The sequence below is a fragment of the Dreissena polymorpha genome, chromosome 3 (genome assembly GCF_020536995.1).
Source record: "Dreissena polymorpha isolate Duluth1 chromosome 3, UMN_Dpol_1.0, whole genome shotgun sequence".
Classification (NCBI taxonomy): domain Eukaryota; kingdom Metazoa; phylum Mollusca; class Bivalvia; order Myida; family Dreissenidae; genus Dreissena; species Dreissena polymorpha.
In genome coordinates, this window is record NC_068357.1 from 27,890,654 (window position 1) to 27,913,416 (window position 22,763).

Here is a 22,763-nt window from a genome sequence, read left to right on the forward strand (position 1 = left end):
CAAACAACTTTTTTTCTCCAAACATACTGCTTTCATCATGCACTTGTGAAGTATATCCCCTCATAGTAGTATGTAGCAAACCGGTGTGGCCTCTTAAAGGAACCTTTTCACAGATTTCGGAATGTATTGAAATTTGTCATTAAATGCTTTATATTGATAATTTAAACATTGGATCTAAAACACTCAAGTAAAAAAGACAAGAATAAAATTAAACAATGAACAAAGTAGCCCTCAACTGTGCTCGAACCACTGACTCCTGGAGTAAAAGTTTATCGCTTACACTAATCGATCATCCGTGCTCATACAATGACTTATGTATTTTATCACGAATTGAATGAGCACGGATGGTCAAGTGGTCTAAGCGATAGACTTTTACTCCAGGGGTCAGTGGTTCGAGCCCAGTTGAGGGCAACTTTTTTTTCTTTCTTTATTTTTATTATTGGTTTTTACTAGATGTTTTTAGATCCAATGTTTACATTTATCAATATAAAGCATTCCATGACAACCTTTAATACATGCCACAATCTGTGAAAAGGTCCCTTTAACAAATGTTTTTGTGCTATTTGAAGTGTCCATGTTTTCAAACAATTACACTGTCGGTTCCTTATTTGTATCTGTTTTGTTAACAACCGTATCATTATACAGCTGATTGTGTCTAGTCTTCTAGTGGTAGAACAAGCTGATGTTCTAGTGATAAACAATTGATATCTGTGCTTTCAAATTGTACAAAGGCGTGTAGTTGGCAGTGAACGTTGTCAAGGTCATTCATGTACTCTAATCGCAAACGACTGCTAGTGTAGTATGTTCCATAAAATTTGTACGGTTTTAGTGGCACAAAATAACTATTAACCAAATTGTACTTCTAAACGGTATGATTCAAATCTTAAATAAGATTTTATTAACCGTATTTACATTTGATGTTAAGTTTTTTTTGCTGCCGGGTTTATGTTATTATGTGTACATATATGCTCTACGAATAATTTATGCAGCCATGACAGCAAAGCAAGGTTCTAGTAGAAAACGTAACAATACTGAAAAAAACTCATTTTTAATTATACTCGACCTTAAAATATTTTGTACAGCTTTAAGCTAAGGTTTTGTTGGACATGTACGAAAGTTAGGCACACTTAACTGCACTTTTTGTGTTTGATGAAACGTCCAGAAGGGAAGATCACTGTGAGAAATTGATATAAGCTTCCCTCTGGGAAAACGAGGCTTAATGCATGTGCTTAAAGTGCCGTCCCAGACGAGGCTTAATGCATGTGCTTAAAGTGCCGTCCCAGAGGAGGCTTAATGCATATGCTTAAAGTGTCGTCCCAGAGGAGGCTTAATGCATGTGCTTAAAGGGCTGTCCCAGACGAGGCTTAATGCATGTGCTTAAAGTGCCGTCCCAGAGGAGGCTTAATGCATGCGCTTAAAGTGCCGTCCCAGAAGAGGCTTAATGCATGTGCTTAAAGTGCCGTCCCAGAGGAGGCTTAATGCATGTGCTTAAAGTGCCGTCCCAGAGGAGGCTTAATGCATGTGCTTAAAGTGCCGTGCCAGAGGAGGCTAAATGCATGTGCTTAAAGTGCCGTCTCAGAGGAGGCTGTGCACGAGGCTTAATGCATGTGCTTAAAGTGCCGTCCCAGAGGAGGCTGTGTACGAGGCTTAATGCATGCGCTTAAAGTGCCGTCCCAGAGGAGGCTTAATGCATGTGCTTAAAATGCCGTCCCAGAGGAGGCTAAATGCATGTGCTTAAATTGCCGTGCCAGAGGAGGCTTAATGCATGTGCTTAAAGTGCCGTCCCAGAGGAGGCTGTGTACGAAGCTTAATGCATGTGCTTAAAGTGCCGTCCCAGAGGAGGCTGTGTACGAGGCTTAATGCATGTGCTTAAAGTGCCGTCCCAGAGGAGGCTGTGTACGAGGCTTAATGCATGTGCTTAAAGTGCCGTCCCAGAGGAGGCTTAATGCATGTGCTTAAAGTGCCGTCCCAGAGGAGGGTGTGTACGAGGCTTAATGCATGTGCTTAAAGTGCCGTCCCAGAGGAGGCTGTGTACGAGGCTTAATGCATGTGCTTAAAGTGCCGTCCCAGAGGAGGCTGTGTACGAGGCTTAATGCATGTGCTTAAAGTGCCGTTCCAGAGGAGGCTGTGTTCCGCAGAGACTAATCAGTTGCAACACCTTCCACCTAAACAGAATTTTAGCTAAGGAGAGACTTCCTTTTAAGGAAAATTACCATTAAATCGGAAAGTGTCATCGCGGATAGCCCGTGTGGTCTTCACAGTCTAATCTGGTACGACACTTTATGCACACACACATTGAGCCCGGCTTTCAAAGAGCGAGACTGTACACGTATTAGAACTAAAACTGTAAAAGTATAAGAACTAAAACAGTTAAAGTATAAGAACTAAAACAGTCAAAGTATAAGAACTAAAACAGTAAAAGCGCAAGAGCTAAAACTGTAAAAAAAGTGATAGAACTTAAGTGTAAGAACTAAATGTGTAAAAGTGCAAGAACTAAAACTGTAAAAGTTCAAGAACTAAAGCTTTTAAAGTGCATGTACTAAAACTGTAAAAGTTCAAGCACTATAACTGATACAGTCCGAAAGCTAAAACTGTGACAGTGTAAGTACTAAAACTGTAAACACTAATACTGTTAAAGTTTTAGACTGTAAGTACAAAAACTGTAAACTCTAATACTGTAAAAGTGTTACTTTTAAAACTGTAAATACTAATACTGTAAAAAATGTAAGTACTAAAACTGTCAACACTAATACTGTAAAAAGGTGAGTAATAAAACTGTAAACACTTGTACTGTAAAAGTGTAAGTACTAAAACTGTAACCACTTATACTGTAAAAGTGAGAGTACTAAAACTATTAACACTACTGTACTTAAACTGAAACACTAATACTGTAAAAGTGTATGGACTGAAGGTGTAAAAGTGTGCAATGTAAAATTGCATCACTAGAATGTTAACATGCAAGGACTTACAGTGTCAAAGTGCAAGAACTAAAATGGTAAAATGAAAGGTACAAACAAGTGTTAGTCTGAGATAAAACTGTAAAATAAACTTTTCAATCGTGTTTAAGCTGCAAAATGACACATTTTTTCGCTTGTGTTTTCTTCTTTAAAGTATTTGCTTTAAAATAACTGGACGAATGACTTAAATAATACATGTAGTTGATTAAATCGCAGTGGGTGCGGTCGATCTGCTGCCAAACAAAACTCTTTATAACAATTGAATAACTCGTTATTTGTGAAAAATCACACACAATATATTATTAAATATATATATGTGATAAACGTTACTCGATCAAGATTATATTTAGCTAAATGCAATTGTAATAAGGTTGACATAAGTATATGTAAATATATGTCTAACTACATGTATTTGTAAATGAAAAAAAAAGTTCAGTTTACGTCAATACAACATTCAGTCTGTTTGCCTGCCATTACTGCTTCCGACTCCTAAATGTCCCAATCAGAAATTTAATCGATTCTTATCACAAATTATAAGTTCATTCACCCAAAAAGGCGAGGTCATTGATATAGAAATCACTTAATCGCAAGTCAAAAAAAAGACGTGATTAATTAAGAAAAAAAGAATAATTAATGCTACGGTATAATCTTTTGCATCTATATTAATTAAAAAAAACAAGAAAAAAAGAGAAAAACTTCGTTGAATTTAAAGCTTTATTTAGTGCAGGATGATTTAACTGTGATAATTAAATGACTCTATATTTAGAGACCATAAATTATCATATGTAAAAACGAATCCAGTATTCATGGAGCTTCTTTGAAGACGTTGTAAACATTTCAATGTACCGACTGAATTCATAATTATTATTTGATTTGTTGAAAACAAACTTAAGATCCTTTTAAACTGAAAAACGTTTGAAAACATCGAAAAAAGTAGGTTATGCATTAATTACACAACGACGATTATGTTTTATATGTTCCCAAGGTGTTTTCATACGAACATTTTTAAATAAAAGCTTCCATTGAATAATATTTTTTCAATATATTATAGATCTGATATTGATGTCTTTTCGCTCATGTTGGAAAAATTGAAAGATAAACGTTATATTTATAAACTTATCAATATGTTTGTCTTCAAAACGATCAGTCGAAGAAAGTTTTAATTTTACTGTCAGCTTTTGAGTTTAGTCAAAATATTCCCATCGTTTGCTTGCAAAGTTTTGTCCTCCATTACACACCAGCCTGTCACGTGTTGGATGTTCGCACTCACAGCGTGTCACGTGACGTCACAGCCTCTGTACAGTCGCAGTTGACAAGTCCATTCCACCTGTCAATAAACGCTTGAGCTTTAATAAGCCAGGGTATCGACAGTCTAGCTGGTAAACATAAGCATTTAAAGTCGCACGATTTATTTACCCTGATAACTTAATCGCAGAGACTCCGGAATCTGTCGGCGATAAACCGTAGAGAAAAAAACAATCGGTGTAGTAATAGCGCGATAACACCGGAGTGTTCGACATTTTAACGGATGCTTATTTAGAGTGCAGTTGAAAGATATTTATTTTTATGTTGTTGTTTTTTTAAGACAGTGTTTAGTGATAAACAATTACACAGATAAAAGTGTCGCAGTTTATTTGGATATTAGCACATGAACACCACATATTACAGTGATCAGTCATAATTAAAACACGGTAATTATATTGAGTATCTTTCACATAAGTTTCTTAATCATTTGAAAAATAATCTTAAGTTTAAGTATCAATCGAAAAGAGCAAAAGATATTAGTATTCGTAGAAAAAGTGAGTATAAGTAGCAGAAGCAGTAGCAGTAGGTAGCCGTAGTAGTAAAAGTAGTAGAAGTACTCTAGTAAGTAGTAGAAGTAGCTGTTGTTATTGTTCTTTATGATTGTGTTGTTGTTGTTTTTCTTGTTGTTGCTTTATAAAATATTTTGTCTAAAGCATTACCTTCCTCTGTGCCTATGAATTGTCGTAAAACAATCATATAACGATCATCGCCGCCACTATGAGTACTATACCAAAACCCTTGAATAATACGAATTCATATTTTTTGTGTATTATGATAATGGAACGGGCGTTTTCCGACGGAATTCTCTATTTTGTTAAAATATCAGAGATATTGTCTCTAACGCATTTTCTATGAATGCGTGTGTTATAACTATTTAGTGATGCAATTAATTTCTATTTCAAAATACATGTATTAATCCCGTCTTAATCTGGGTATAACGCAGGTATAGAGATTAAGACTCGATGTTTGACTCGTTGACCGAAGTTTGAATGCATAATATTATACGTCCAGGCTTTTAAATGCAAATTCTAACTGACGTTATTTGACACCACCGGCTGGAAGAGCTCAAACGGGTCAACATTGTATAACATGAGGAATTTCGGGCCGAATCAGGAACTAATTAAGTTCTTTAAAAATTAAAACATTAAATAACGCTGTTCCTTTGTGCTGTACGTAGTGGACTATACAGAAGTCAGAAATGTAGACTTTATTTGCTATAACTGGAAGAAGTAAAAAAATCATCTTATGACTAAAATACTAATAATTATAACTTTGCATCTAGTATACAACATAAAGGTGAAATAACTGGTAGTTAATATCACTTGAGTGAAACGAATGCCATTCTTCAAACATCATTTACTGGGTAGACTGACACATCGGCGCTGGAGCTTTTTTAACCCATTTATGCCTAGTGGACTCTCCCATCCTTCTAAATTGGATCAATTTATTTCCAAAATAAGGGATGTCTTGTATATTTATTTCTATATTTAGAATATTTCGTAAAGAAATTCCTTTAAGCAAACATCGTAGACCCAGATGAGAGGCCGCATCATGCGGCGTCTCGTCTGGGTCTACGCTGTTTGCTAATGCCTTTTTTATAGACGCTAGGCATAAATGGGTTACATTAAAGCTTCTCTTCGTTAGAGATAAACTTGCTAATGTTTGCTTAAAATGCCGTTTCAAGTAAGTTCAAATTTCGTTTAAGAATTTTTTCCTTAGTTTGTCGAAAATAGGTTTTGAATTAGCATAAATTATAATACCGTTCTTCAACATCATGCTTTTGAGCGCCTCTATTCGTTATTTCAAATGAAGACCATGTTACTGCGCTCGATTATTCTACCTACAATTTAAGCCTGTCCTTTCCCTTTGTAAAACTTGCGACCCGATCCGATATCGTTTATAAAAAAATTGTCCCGGATCCGTGAGTGATTTTGGAGCTGCGAATCCTTTTTCGGATACCCCTTTAAGCCCTAGCCGACCGTTTGGACACTACTGTTACGCGACAATAGAGAGCTTGCGAGAACAACTAATAATAGCAAACGGCTTTCCGAACCTGCGCAATTTGAATATACATCAGGTCAAAGATGGGCAATTATAATTGTTTTTAAGTTAACAATTAAATGTTAAGTTTTTCGTAATTACAAAAATACATATATCGCTTAATTAAACATAGACCTTGACATATTGAGCTCTTATTACTTGTAAATGAATATTGGTATTTGTTTATGAAATTATTAAGACTGGTGACAATTACATTGTAATAGTACATTTGCATACAAATTCGCGTGGGCACCGATGTTATATCAGCTATTGATGTCGGTCTTACTAGAAGCGTAAACATTTTGTTAACATCAGAACTCACTAACAATTCACTGTTATCTGCTGTTGGTGGTTTTTACTTTTACTTTTGAAATAATATGTCGACTTGGGTTAAAATAATGTCCAATATATGTTGGACACCGATACAATGTTAGACGTGCATTTCATCAATGATGAAACTTTTTTTTTATCAAATTTATCTGTAGCTATGGTCCAAATAAATGTATTCTGGAAATAACACACATATCGGTGTCTTATAGTTTCTAACCACTAAACAGCCAATATTTTTTTATTGCATACATGCCGATATTCGTTCAGTAAAACGCCTACTTTTTTGTTTTCTATATTTGCAGACCCGCCAATACTCATTGAGTAAAACCGCAGCGCACACGGACGTGATGCGGGGGATGCAAGACTAGCCATCATGAGTGACGTATTCCTCACGGTGAGCGTCCAGGCCCCCGAGCCCTCGGGCTCCAAGCGGCTGAGTATGCTGACCCCAGTGGTCGAAGACGACGAACGAGACCCGGATGTTGAAACGAACGTACCATCGCACCCGGAGTTCATTATTGGTGACGAAGGAAAGCTTTTTCTAACGGAGCAAAACCAGACAGAGAAAGATAATTTAAGAGAAGACACTGGTGAAATACGCGTGTCACCTTCAGACGAAATCGGCGAGGACGGGGACTTTGTTGAGACTAGGAATTTTACGAACAGATTAAACAGTGATGGTGAACATTTTGACGAGATATACACGGATAGTGATGACGGGGAGTCGAGTGGTGCCGGAAGTGACTCCAACGAAGACGATTATGAAACGGACCTCGAGTTCGACGAGGAGAGTAAGTGACGTTATCAATTAAAGAAAATTTTGCGCGTTGTGGAAGAAATCGGCTCCCATGTACATGAGCGTAAAGTATCGTCCCAGTTTAGCCTGTGCAGGCCGCACAGGCTTGTCAGAGACAACACTTAACGCTTTTATGGATATTTTCGTAAAAAGGTATATTCTTAACGAAATCTAGTTAAGGCGGAAAGTGTCGTCCCTATTAAGCCTGCACGGACTGCACATGCTAATACGGGGCGAGACTTAGCGAACATTTATTAAGCCTAGTTTTTGCAGACTAAGGTTCGTATGTACAATACATACAATCATTATAAATGTGCCTTATTCGAGGGCTAAGTTGAAAATGCTGACATAAAAAATGTGTTTTTTACTACTATACTAATAGCTTAGCATGATGCCAAGTATTTGCATTAACATCCATTTCATAAACGTATAACGAAACTTCGTTTGTTGAAACATACACACTTAATTTGGATCAATATTATACGCCAAGTTAGTTAAGAAACTGTTTACAAATGGGCCTCGATCTGGGAAAATAGGATTTATTGCATGTACGTTAAGTTTCGTCCCAGATTAGCCTGTTCAGTCTGTATGGGCTAACAAGGGGTGAAACTTTCCGCTGTAATGGTAATTTTTGTTTGAAGGAAGTCTCTTTTTAACCCAAATCAAGTTTAGACGGAAAGTTTCGTCCCTTATAATCATGTGCCGAGTCTGGTACCCAAGGATCTAATTGGGAAGCTAAAAACATGAAAAATAAAATAAAATTATCAAATAACCTACATGCTTTTTTAAAACTTTTAATACCAATGGCTTGTGTAGTTATAATTGATTAAAATTTTACAACAAACATTCACATTTCATAGATTCCATTTCGTTAGGGTACATTGAAAATGTGACATTTTCCCTATACCCAGTTGGACAAGTACGACCTATAAATACCTGTTTTTGTGACCTTAACATTCCTTATGACAGAATGGCTTTACCCGGAGCGGTTCGACCTTGACCTCACAGGTAAAGCCAAGTACATCAAGACCTGCGAAGAGATGGGTATCAGTCCGACGACCTACTTCATCAAGCATATACAGGACCGAGAGCTCAAGATGAAATTTCACGGCCTGGGGCCACAGCGGATGAAAGCCTTAGCCGTGCCACTACAGGTGAGCGTTACACGGGGACTTGAAAGGTCAATATGTGCATCGTTTTGCGAAAAATGGGCTTTTGCCGCTTAATGCAAGTACAACAAGTGTCGTCCCAAATTAGCGTGTGCATTCCGCATAGGTTAATCAGGGACGGCACTTTCCACTGCAATGGTATTTTTCGTTAAAATTAAGTCTCTTCTCAGCGAAAATCCACTTAAGGCGGAAAGTTTCGTCCTTGATTAGTCTGTGGGGACTAAACAGGGACGATACTTTACTCACATGCAGTAAACCCCGTTTTTCAAGAGCGAAGATGGATATATTTCGGTGATTCGTGTTTGTGTATGGCTTTATAAAGCGTCAGATCATCTATAGTAAATTAGACGATAAATATTTATATACATGTATTTATATTTTAGTGCTTTTTTTCTTTGTGATATAAGGATTTATCGCATTGATACATATCTATATATTCTCGATAAACATGCAATAAATTAATTACTGCACACTTTAAGGTCGCATTGATTGATTATCTTTTTTTTTCATATTTTTGAAAACAAAACATATCATAAAAAAGCTTTTGGACTTCTGCTGATGTCATTTCAAAGCATTGACATATGAACATAGAAATATAAATATTGAAAAATGCTGAATTGTATTCATGCTTTTTCTGTTGTTATGGTTGCAGACGAACACAAACATCGAGATACTCAATCTGGAGGGAAATGCAATCGACGAGGATGGTGCAATATGTCTCACGAAGGTCCTCCGGGAAAACTTCTTCATCACAGAATTAGTAGGTTTCACCGCTCTTATTTAACAAGTATTCGAATTTGTCTGTTACGCTGCATGTACTTAAAAAGAGTTTAAATTGGTCGGTTACACAACTCGTACTGAACTATGAGTCAGATTGGTCGGTTCACGACACGTATTTAAAGAGGAGTGAAATTTGTCGGTTACAATCCACGTACTTATCGAGTAGTCAAATTGGTCGGTTACAATCCACGTACTTAACCAGTAACCAAATGGTCGGTTACAATCCACGTTTTTAAAGAGAAGTCAAAATGGTCGGTTACAAAGCACGTATTTAATCGACCAATTTGACTCCTGATTGTTCTCTTCAGAAACCCAGCTGGCAGTATTATTAAGCTCCGAACCAAGCCGAACCAAGCCGCGTCAACATGTTTTGATTCATGCTCTGTCTGGCCTTGAAATGAGCCGCATTCTGGGAAAACTGGCTCATCAGGGACGATACTTTCCGCATTAAAATTTTTTTAAAGCAAGAAAGGGCGGAAAGTGTCGTCTGGTTATCTGTCATGACTGCACCGGCTAATCTGGGACGACCCTTTACGCACATGCATTATGCCCGGTTGTCCCAGAGCGAGGCTCATGTTTATTTGGTGGGAACGCTGAGTATAGTTGTTTTTTTAATTTACAACAACTCGTCAAGCAAGGGATAAAGTTGTCAAATGAAACACTTTCAAACTTAAAAATAATGCCTGACTGTAAACCGTTCTTACTTCATCAAACATGATAGAGTATGCATCCCACGAACTTTTCTACGCGTTGGTTCTTAAACGACAATAGACGCATGAATTATTGCACCTGAAACCCACGAAAACTTAATATTGGTTGCATTAAGTGCGATTGAACAAACTTCTTAAAATCAAATAATCGCACAGTTGGGTGTCTGAAATAACTAATTATATGGGCAATAAATTTCGCATGACACACTGGTAAATATTCTATTAAATCTCATGCTGTATAACGTTTCCTCGTCCAATTCAAATTCTGAAGCTAGCGAGCTTATGTTGAACGTGCTGACGTCTATTAAAAAGAATATTAATTTTGCCTTCTCATTGCATGTTTTCACTTTGTGCATACCTCCGTTCAAAAGAGTGATTATTATAAGATTTATCTATAATAGCGGAAACGCATGATTAAATTGATATGTTTTCAATCAGTGGTCTGTTCAATGACATTTATTTTGATGTTCGTAAATGCTCCCCAAATCATTTCACCTGTCGACCCCTATTACCACAAAATGAGCCGATTTAAGATGTAGATAATAAATACATTTAATTTTCGTGATCAAGAGCCTAAACTTAAATAAAATACATATAACTTGAGACTCAAAGTAATTTATCTTTCATGAGATTCCATTGAGAGGCGTTCTGTGATTACGGGGCTTAATGCAATGGCGTAAAATATCGTCCTATATTAGCCTGTGCTGTCCACACATTCTAATCACTTACGACAATTACTGCCTAAACCAGCCTTTCGTTAATGGGAGACTTCCTTCAAATGAAATATACAATAATAGCGGAAAGTGTCTTTCTCGATCAGCATTTGCTTACCGCACAAGGTCACCTTGGGCAACATGTTCCGCCTTAGAAGAGACATCCTTTACAAATAAACATACCATGGAAACGGAAAGTCTCGTCCCTGAATAGCCCTTGCGTACTCAAAAAGCTAATCTGGGACAACAATATGCTTATGCATTAACTCTTTCAGTGCTGGAACCGAATTTTGAAGGCCTTTGCAAACAGTTTGGATCCAGATGAGACGCCACAGAACGTGGCGTCTCATCAGGATCCAAACTGTTTGCTATTCTGATAGTATTCTTTGAAAAAAAAATCGAAGAAAATGCTAATTTTAGAAATTCAGCAGACGACATTTAAGCAGACGACAAATTTTCCAGCATGCAAAGGGTTAAGCCAAATTTTCCCAGAATACGGCTGAAATTATTTCAACGTTAACTCTCCTTGTTCCTCTGATTTATAGAGAGGTTGCAGATTACGGCATGAGTATGTGCACATAATACTGTGAAACAAACTTACCCAGGAAAAGTGTGAGTACGTTAACTGACCATCATCATGATGTATTGGAAATACTATTGTAATCGTCGATCAATTAACAAACACTTCCTTCAAGAACAGAATACGAGGTTTCATGCATTTGTGAAAAATTAGTTTCATAAATAGGCTTAGAGTGTCGTCCCTGATTGCATAGGTTAATCAGGGACGACACTTTCCGCTTGAATGGAATGTTGCATTAAAACAAGTATTTTCTGAATGAAAATCAAGCCTAGGCAGAGAGTGTCGTCCCAGGTTAGCCTGTGAGGACTGCACAGGCTTATCTGGAACGACATTTTATGCACATGTAATAAGCCCCATTTTCCCATAGCGCGGAACAAATGTATGAAGGTTTGCACTTCCGTTTGCGCAGTTGCTGGCGGCGAACAAGCTGGGGACGGAGGGCGGCAAGGCGATCGCGGAAATGCTGATAAACAACCGGAACCTCTACAAAGTGGACCTCACCGGAAATGAGATCGGAGATGGTGCGGCGCCAGTTTTCTGTGAAGTGCTTTATGTAAGTGTAAGAGTTGATTACGCTTTTTAAGAACTACTTAGTACCTCTGGAGTTGATGTTGTTTATTTGCATAAACAACTGTTTGGATTATGAGCATTGCAAAACTCGAATTACAACGACAAATAGTAGTTAAATAGCCGATTAAGATAATAGTGCAACACTTTTTTCGAATCTTTCATTACAATATGTCTGTTTCTGAAGTCGGGATTGATAGTTTTCATTGTACTATAATAAGAACTATAAAATGCACAGATAAGAATGAGCGCTTTCTCAACAACTCGATCCGTCAAAAGGTAATTTAATGCCCGAATGTCCTGATACTATTATGCTTAAATCCCGGATTCATGTAGAAGTGGATTTGAAATACCACAATATCCTAAAAATGCATTTGTCAACCATTACATTTCTGTTTAGAAAAAAATCATTTATCACTTGTAAACATTATTAACCGCTAAGCATACGTATACAAAACCGAGAAAGTGACTTTTCGTTAACATCAAGTTGCAATATCTACATTACAATCTCATATGTTTTATATGCATGCATTCTGAGCACACAGGCCTATCGTTACTTTATAATCATAATTGTATTCATTTATTCGCACGTTTCACGTGCCTTTTATATGGAGAATGGTAATCATAAACAACTCTGTTGTTCTCAAAGAGTTATTTAAGTCGTAGGCAGGGCTTTGTAAAGGGGGGGGGGGGGTGCGCGAAATTTCCCTAGAAAATTTTGAAAATGAAACGTAAAATCCTGAATTCTGGTGACTTTTTATCTGTATTTAGAGACTGAAGTTTTATAGAATTTTTATATGAAATTTCACTTTCATTGACCATTCTCAGTGACTGATGAGCATGAATATGATATAACATACATGAATTCCCCACTACCGTTTTTCAATAACCAACTTTTCCGATCAGTTACGGAAATAAATTATTTTATAAAGTGTTTAACCCGACACTAGTATGCGCGCACACACTTTGTGTTCATATGCATATGCAACAACAAATTTATAGAATGTAAAATCAACAATAAGAACAGTATAAAATATCATTATTTATTGGAATCTTGATAAATCTTGTGCATTTTACCATTCCAAAATTCTACCATTCTTAAATCAAGCAAACTAAAAGGAAATATTAAACTTTTTTTCTCGAAACAATTGTTTGTCTGCTACTATGGATAGTACTAAAGGCCTTAAATTGCTCTAAGCGTGCTATTGTGCATTGTACAACAAACACTGATCAACAAAACTTGGTCTTCTCTAATCTGCATCAATACTAAACAGAAATCAAAATGGTATTACAGGTTACTTAAAAAAACCCAACTATGTTTAACCAATTAGTTATCTATTTCTGTACGAATTTCAGAAACATATAACAAATAAGGCTTCATAAAGACACTATAATCATAAACCGCTGGCCTTATGGCCTCAAAGTCCTTAAAGTAACATTGCTACTAAAATCAACGAAAATTTCGTACAATAATTCGTAAAATAAAGCTAAGCAATTAAAAATCATTGTTCCTTATGGCCATTATCGAAATTTCAACGCTAGATGTGGTCTGGTAAAAAAGATGTTTGTGGATACAAAATGCTCGTTTTTATTATGGTTTTAACATGGTACCATTTTAGTGTTCGTGTGTCGTATCAATAGATATATTCGCAGGAAATTAACATGGAATTTATTGTGGTCACAAATAAATAAAAACGAGCTTTTTGTATCTACAAAAATCTATGTAATCATACCACATCTAGCGTTGAAATTGTGGCTATTGCTATAAGGAACACTGATTGTTTAGGTGTTAAAATTATTTTACGAAACACTTAACGAAATTTTCGTTGATTTTGAGCGTTATAGAGACTTTAACACAAAGATGGACTTATTTGCCCATTATGTTCAAGATCAGTCACAGTTAATGAATATTTAACATTGACGTCCACCTGATCATATGTTATAACGTTTTAAATTCATTTTAACAGCTGTTTAAGAGTAGGACATATTTTCAAGTGTCAAGTTTGACATAATTAAAACATTGTTGAAAGTTCTGTATGTGGAGCTATCTTGGAAATGACTTCATCGAGAAATTAATTTTATGGTGACCTGTCGGTAACCTAATGATATCAACATTATTGTAACGCTTAAATACGAAGACCCACTGCATTCCGGGGAAAAGAGAAATAACCGTTTTTGCGTCGAATAAAGTTGGCTGCAACTTATAGTACTTTTTTTTACTCGTCAAAAAAATATTAGGTGCGAACGCACCCAACGCACCCCCCTGGCTACGGGTATGGTAACTGCAACTTGTCTGAAGCCCTTTGTTAAGTTTCCTCCATTTCTTGGTTTTCGTTTATAAAAAAAAACTCATTTTAACGAAGACTTACATACAAGCGGAAATTGTCGTCGCTTATTATCTTGTGCGGACTTTAAAGGCTTATTTGGGACGTCACTTAACGCATTTGCATTAAGCCCAGTTTTCTCAGGAGGTGGCTAAATTTAACGTCGATGTGTGTCATTCCAGAACAACAAACTACTAAAGGTGCTGCTGCTAGGCAACAACTCCTTTGAAGACGAGGGCGCACGCCAGTTCAACGCTGCCATATCGGACAACACGACCCTCGAGGTTCTGGACCTGAGTTGGAACGCCTTCAAGAACCGGGGCGCCATTCTGTTGGCAGAGGCGATACAGGTTGGAATAAGTGACGTCAAGATAGGGTTGGGATATGTGGAATCACGATAGGGTTAGAGTGTGACGTCACGATTCTCGGATTTACATACGAGCCTCGATCTGGGAAAATGATCAAAATGAATACACGTAATGTGTCATCTTAGATTAGCCTGTGTAGTCCGAACAGGCTAATAAAGGACGACTCTTTCCGTATAAACAGGATGTTCGTTTAGAAAAGACTTCCTTTCAAAATAATTTCAGTAAAAGCGGTAAGTGTCGAATCTGATTAGCCTGTGCGGACCGCAGACGATAATCTGGGACGACACTTTACGCACCGTTTGTCCAGATCGAGGTTCAAACGTTCATAAGGTAGAAGCGTGAAACTGTTGTTTCGGCTTCATATTTCTACACGAGAACCACTATTTAATCTGTGGCAATATTGTTTTGATATCAAATACTTATTCGGTAAGTTAACTTTTCCAAAGGTATCGGAAAAGTATAAATGTGTGTGCATTTGTAGTTTTTTTTATATTTTACATACGCTAGATTAACTCGGTTTATGTAATATAACTTTAATTTTAGATAGCATTTTGTCTATAATGTACAAGTACATACGCAGCGTAATATTAGCAGGGTTGCTTGTTAATGTAGTTCGTAAACATGAGTCTATATTCCAAAATAAAATACAATAAAAATATTTGTTAAATTTTAAAACCACAGTCTGAGCTCATTGGAATTAAGCCGTGCTACGGGCTAAATGGGACTTAATGCCTGTGCGCACAAAACAAGCTAATCTGAGACGTCACTTTACGCACATGCATTAAACCCCGTTTATCCAGAACTAGGTTCAATTACCAACCCTTACACGTATTTGAACCTCAGGAGAACGTGGGTCTGAAGAGTTTCAACATGGCGATGGCTGGCCTGGGTCAGGAAGGGGCGGAGGCGATGTCCCGGGCCCTCAGGGAGAACCGTACCCTGCTGGAACTTGACATCTCACTCAACCGCATCAACATGGAGGGCGCCCAGGCCATAGCTAAAGGTCTGAAGGACAACGACACACTCAAAGTGCTCAAGGTACGTATTGCCTAAGGAACTTAAAGACAACGAAATACTCAAAGTGCTCAAGGTACCCTGCTCTGGTCGAAATGCGGGGCTCTAATCAGCGTTGATTTACACTCAGATGCATAGGATATAGCTCAGTTTATTATTGTTAAGTCAGCTGAAAGAAAATATTATATAAAGAGTTGAAACTTCATTAAAAGTTCAATACATTTAATATGTTTAAACTATAATTGATTTATTTTCCAATTAATCGTATCGAGTTCTACCAAGACTAATTATATACCACGAACAACGTGTTTATTTTTAGTACTTTACCTTAATAGTTTTGATGACGCGAACACTGACTGCTAGACCTAACATAAAATCCAAAAATAACAAATACTATAGAGAAAACTAATATGTGTATTTCATATGTGTGTAGTATTGTGTAAGACGAGTCTCGTTATGTGAAAACTGGGCTTAATGAATGTGTGTAAAACATCATCTCAGATTAGCCTGTGCAGTCAGGCTAATCAGGGATGACACTCTTCGCCTCAACTAGATATTCGTTATAAAAACACTTTATAAAAACGTTAAATACCATAAAAGCGGAATGTTTCGTCCCTGATAAGCTTGTGTGGACTTCACAGACTAATCTGGAACGACACTTTACGTACGTGTTTGACGCCAAGTTGTTCACAAAACGAATATTTGCATGTCATATGCGTGTAGTTTTGTGTACATACGTTCTCAGATCGGCTCCAATCCGTTTGATTCCGAGGGTGCCATGGTGATATTGGAAGCCGTCGATGTGAACGACTCGTGTGTGCTCAAACTGCTGGATTTCAGCGTAAGTAAATCAAATATAAAAGGCGAGTTTTATTTTCATTTAGGTTTACTCTCAATAAGTTTGCTAATAAAGTAGCATATAATCAAACAAATTCCTTGTGCTATTTTACACTTACCATAATTTGGTAACTTACGTTACCTATATTCTAAAATAACAAATGCTTTAATGATATATATGATATTTATGTGATGTATATATTAATTACACCAAAAGAAATGAGCCTCGATATGGGATAACGGACTTAAAGGCATGATCGTTAAGTGTCGACCCACACAGCACGAGCGGATTTTCTGCCTTTATGGTATTTTCCGTTTAAAGGATGTCTTTTCTGAGCGAAAATGCAGTTTAGGCGGAAAATGTCGTCCCTGATTATCCTGTGTGAACTTCACAGGCTTATCTGGGACGATACTTTACGCAAAAGCATTTAAGTCGGTTTTTCAAATGTATAATATTTATCAGAAAAACATAGCATTTTATATTATATTCTCAACATAACAATTTACATTTTTTGAAGCATCACATATTAATATGCGTCTTTAATCGAGTACTGAATACATGATAGTGTTAAGGATACTCCACATGGGTCATGTACATTAAAGCGTGAATAGTTCCACTAAATAAGCTCTGTACGAATTTCTCCACAATAATGTGCAACTTCTGCAGGTACACTAGTTACGAAGAAACGAAGAAACTTGTTATCGTTGCCATCTCCGATTTTTGTTTATTCCTTAGGAGGTATATACTTAACGGAAGATTTAAATAATAGGCTGTTCCGGTGGGTTGTATGTCACTAGTTGTTTGTGTGACAGCGTTTTCTAATTCGGGCTCTAGAAATACAACATCGCACAACCAACTTGTGAGAAACACCCCATCTGAACACTATAGGCATGTAACATTGAACACTATAGGCATGTGACAACCGATCTGAACACTATAGGCATGTAACAACCCATCTGAACACTATAGGCATGTAACAGCCCATCTGAACACTATAGGCATGTAACAACCCATCTGAAAACTATATGCATGTAACAACCCATCTGAACACTATAGGCATGTAACGACCCATCTGAACACTAAAGGCATGTTACAACCCATCTGAACACTATAGGCATGTAACAACCCATCTGAACACTATAGGCATGTAACAACCCATCTGAACACTATAGGCATGTAACAACCCATCTGAACAATATAGGCATGTAACAACCCATCTGAACACTATAGGCATGTAACAACCCATCTGAACACTAAAGGCATGTAACAACCCATCTGAACACTATAGGCATGTAACATTCGATATGAGCCTCGCTCTGTGAAGAGGGGGTATACTGCATATGCGTCAAGTGTCGTCCCAGAGGAGGGGGTATACTGTATGTGCGCCAAGTGTCGTCCCAGAGGGGGTATACTGCATGTGCGTCAAGTGTCGTCCCAGAGGGGGTATACTGCATGTGCGTCAAGTGTCGTCCCAGAGGGGGTATACTGCATGTGCGTCAAGTGGCGTCCCAGAGGGGGTATACTGCATGTGCGTCAAGTGTCGTCTCAGATGAGCCTGTGCGGACAGAAGGGACGACACTTTTCGCCCTAACTAGATTTTTGCCAAGAAAACACTTCATTTAAACGAAATATATCAGAAGAGCGAAAAATGTCGTCCCTGATTACTCTGTGTATATGCATTAAACCTCTTTTTCACAGAACAATGTTAATATATATATCGGATTTCAGAACATTATGGTGAAGATGAACTTCGCTAAGCTGCAGTTCCGCCTACAGGACGAACGAGACATCAAAGTGGTGAACGAGGGCGTCATACCGGAGTTCTGTCGTACCAGCAGCGCCAGACACACAGGTCAGCATCTAGCACGAGTTCACATACACGCAATTGTAATGTCAATGTGCGTGGTAAGTCATGAAACTACGCGGTAGGTTATACTTTATATAAACTCCAATACAACATCACTTTTCAAAATTCTTTTTATACTCTAGGTTTGGAATTATTACGATTATGCCGAGAAGGATTAAAGGTGGCCGCTCTTTTTGATTTGTTAATTGTAAAAAATCCTGCACCTCCCGGAAAAGTTTTTAGAATCATTTACACTGAACTAGCTTTTGAGCAAGTTTCAGCCTATAATTTTACCACAGTACTATGACGTTTTAATCATCCAGAGATATGCCAATTTGTTTTACAGTATCAGAAACATTTTTACTATCTTTATAAACTATTCTTATTTGAAACTTGATCGAAAAAATCACATATCTCTTCTTTTCTTGATAATGCAATGTCATTCATTAAATCTCATGGTCTTCCCCAGGTCGTTTTAGCATCCCGGGGCGCTTGAACTCTGACTTAGACAATACCGGGGCGCCTAAAATAATTTTGCGCTAATATTGCGCTAAGATACACTTCCCAGTGCACACCTATTTTATCTGTTAAGCTCCTATAATATCATCGACAATATAATACTAAAATATTTAAAGCTATCTGCTCTTAAAAGTAATTGTTTCTTTATACAATATTTTCCCCATTATTGACAAGACTGCATTGAAATTAGTTGATGACCAATCCGTTTATTTCCGGTACTTCAGCGTTCCGCGTGGATCCTGTGGGGACATTCAAGGCGAACGCAGACAAAGCGGAAGTGGATCTGGGCGAGATCCTTGTTCCTTTCGTGGACGGGGACTACACGCTCGATATTAAGGACTTTAAGACGATCATTAAGGTTAGAGGCGTTTTCCCCACAACGATAGTAGGTTGGTTTGGAAAGTAAATTGTAAAATAATATACCGTCAATTGATTGAATTGTGCATCTCTCTCTCTATATATATATGCCGGCATATATAATGTTCCATTAAAATGCAAACGCTTTATTCGCCAATTCATCATTAATTAAACTAAAATTATTTCATATACTGTTAATGCTGGGCGGTCGGATATTAAATTGTGTCGTTAAAGGGAAGTCACATGTAGCATATCGATGTGCGCAAACTATTATTTAAACCGCAGCAAACTTTCCTCGTTTTATTGTCGTGTACCAATGTTCAAATGTTTGTTATGATAGTGTATTTTTGTAGGTAAAACAATGTTTACATTTCGATTTATTTTCGTGGTATCAACTTGCTACAACTAACGCCAGTAGATTGATCATTTTCTATATTAGATATATAAAATCTACTACGCATGCTCAATTTGCATTCCTGGGTTAACCACGTGACGATAATGATTAATCTACTGGCGTTATTTATATGTAACTGGTAGTTACCTGGTAGACATACCCAGTAAAATGTATTACCAAATATTCTGAAAATATGAAAACTTAACATTTTTTTTTCAAGTAATGTAATATATCAGTCGTGATATTTTAATCAATATAAACTAATACTTGTACAAAAATACGGTATTTTACAACTTTTCTTTTCTACGTCGTCGTGGTTGACAGTCCCTTTAATAAGGCATGTATTATGTATTAACTCGTCGTTTTGCTCGTGTATACTATAAAGGCTCCAAGAAAAAACACTGTGTTGCTGTTTGCAGGGTACCAGAATCAACCTGACTGACGACCAAGTGAACATCGTGGCGCTACGGTTGTCACAGGAAGGCCGCGTGCAATGCAGGTAAGTGTTAATATAACACAATGTGTAATCAACAGGTTCTTTCTGGACTGAACGCTTTGCTTTGGTCGCGAGCAAGTGTTCATACACCAAAATGTGCTATCACAGATTTTTCTCTTGACGCTTTGTGTAAGTGGCAGTTCGCCTTTATCGTTGTTACGGTATACCATCTCTTTGTACAGGAATAGTTAAGCCACATAATTGCAAATATCAGCGTTAGTGTAATAAAACAAACTGAATGTAAAAAATAACATTGCTTGGGGTGTACAAAGTACCATCGCCGTGTAATTGAACATAAATATTTGCCGGTAACCATTTTCTATAAAATGCTGTTTGTTGCAACGACCAGACTTCCATATCATATATTCCAGGATGCTTTTCGACATTCCCGACGATGCCGGCGACAGGAGAAATAGTACTAGCAGGAACGAGACGCCGTCGTCGGACCGCTCTTCGGCAGAGCGATCGGCAAAATTGGGGGCCACTAAAGCGTCCTTGGGTCGCGTCGCCGTCAAGTAACGCCGGCGTCATTACGCTGTGACGTCATCTGTCATGACCCAGTGGTGGCAGAAGTACATAGTTACAACTGCCGTGTCGGTAGATTTACCGCACATGTATAAAGACGCCTTCGTGACAGTCGACCATTCAAACCCCCAATCAAACATTTTGGTTCATATTAGTACTATTTGAATATGATACTGCTGAACAGTTTGGTGCGATGAAAATAATCACTCGCTATAAACAGTTAATTCATATTCAGGCGGCTGGATTGATCTGGCTTCTGGCGAGCAATAACGAGCATATAGCTTAGTTCACACGTATGTGCTTTATTAAGTTTGAATGCCAGTTCCTCGGAATCATAAACTATTGCTATGTATTTGGCAGAAACCATCAGTTTAATCATGAGAAATACTGTTACATTTATTAAATGGTAGTATACGGACCCAATGTCGAACAAAGCATTACCTTATGGACGTCTTTATAAAAGATTGTTAAATTAAGTCGGAGTTTATGGTCGGACAATACACAATTACGATGGTTTCGATAATGTGTGTTATGTCCGAATTAAAGATATTTTATATTTGTAAGTTATATGTTTTGCTACATTTGAAGAATGATTGTATTAAGATTTGATTCTGCACCAAAACAAACACACGAAATGCACATGGTTTCAAATTGTGTAATTGAAGAAAAGACCTCGTGTTGGTCATCTAAGCGCTTTTATAGTAGAATGTGTTCTTACAACTGTCCAACGTCATCCTTGATTCGTTCGATACAATGTACATGTACATATGTTTATTGCATGTTATTATCTTTAAAGAAAGAATACAAATGTTAAACTCAACAGTTTTTTATTGATTTGTTTGCCTTTTTGCATACGTTTTGGCCTATTAAAGGGATACAGCATTACAAATATTTGAAGATTAAATACAATAGAATCAACTACAACGACATTTATTAGATCAATATGCACTGTAACAATCACAAAATGTTGTTGTAGGAGATAACAATTCATATAAGTAACATACATAATTTGTATCACTAAGTGTTTTCTTTTTAAATGATCATTAAACAACTATTAACACAGAAACAATAAAGAAATATGTATAATATATAAGTTATTTTTTTATCTTCTGTTACACCAAACAATAACTTCAAAACGTACATTATATATAAGTATGGTGACTGCTTTCGGTCATATTGTTCTAGTGTGTGGTGGCTGGTTTGAAGACGGTTATCAAAGCGAAAGAACGACAAAATCACCCGCCAGAATGACACACACGGTGCCAATACAACAAATATGAACTGTTTGACCTGTCCTGTTGGGTGTTTAGTCTTTCTAAGGTGTTCGAACCTTCCAATCCGCCAACACTAGAGAACGATACATAAACCGAACGACAAAAGATCGCCAATTCGACAATTATGTCATGTCGCCCTTTTTGTCGTTCTGGTGGTTATATTTATGGTTATGTCGTGTTGAGACGCTTGCGACTTTAAACAAATAAACAAGAGCGAACGAGAAATATACCCGCTAAAACGACGAAAATGTAAAATACGACAATCTTTACATATGTCGCTTTTTTGTCGTTGTAGTGTGATTTCATGTTCGCCGACGCGAAATAACGAAACGGCAAAAATAAGCCATCATATATTAGAATAGAACATAACATAAATGTTACCTACAAAATACACGAAATCACACATTTAGGGCAAATAAGCAAAGCAAAACATAAGGTAAATGTTTAACATAAAAATAATACTAAAAATATGTATTATTATTTGTTTCATTGGGACATTTGATGTGCAGAAGGTTCCTTTTGTTATGCGCACGGTGGTTACCACTTGTAGAAAACAATCACAAGATCATTCCATTATTTTAAATTCATGACTGAAATTTTGTTTCCGAACCTATCAAGCGTGATCACATATTCAATACACTCTTTTCCGATGCTTCCTTGTATAGCAACCGGTCTGTGACAGTTGACAAACTTATAAGCTGCATCTGTTTTGTCTTGCTGCAACAGAGTTTCGCGCGTTTTGTCTCTCTGTGACAGAGAGTCTAGCTCTGTTTTGAAATGCTGCAACAGCGTCACATGGTCATATATAATTATACCAACTGTTGAGGCCAACTGGTTTGCATCAATGACTGCAATGCGCAT

At 37.2% G+C, this 22,763-nt stretch overlaps 1 protein-coding gene across 2 annotated transcripts in view; it reads left to right on the forward strand.

Moving 5' to 3' along the window:
• Positions 1-21,448, forward strand: part of LOC127873420 (leucine-rich repeat-containing protein 74A-like) — a 45,387-nt gene extending 23,939 nt beyond the window's left edge. Inside the window, exons 1-12 of one of the 2 annotated variants that reach the window (XM_052417272.1) lie at positions 4,445-4,648; positions 6,935-7,423; positions 8,398-8,582; positions 9,250-9,357; positions 11,790-11,933; positions 14,454-14,621; positions 15,483-15,677; positions 16,399-16,494; positions 18,220-18,343; positions 19,081-19,214; positions 20,027-20,106; positions 20,475-21,448. In XM_052417272.1, coding sequence (XP_052273232.1) covers positions 7,006-7,423; positions 8,398-8,582; positions 9,250-9,357; positions 11,790-11,933; positions 14,454-14,621; positions 15,483-15,677; positions 16,399-16,494; positions 18,220-18,343; positions 19,081-19,214; positions 20,027-20,106; positions 20,475-20,622 — 1,800 coding nt within the window. In that variant the 5' untranslated portion in view covers positions 4,445-4,648; positions 6,935-7,005 and the 3' untranslated portion in view covers positions 20,623-21,448. Of the gene's footprint in view, positions 1-4,444; positions 4,649-6,934; positions 7,424-8,397; positions 8,583-9,249; positions 9,358-11,789; positions 11,934-14,453; positions 14,622-15,482; positions 15,678-16,398; positions 16,495-18,219; positions 18,344-19,080; positions 19,215-20,026; positions 20,107-20,474 lie in introns of those variants that run through there. The other variant, XM_052417273.1, reaches the window with a different exon arrangement.
• Positions 21,449-22,763: the final 1,315 nt, after the last annotated feature.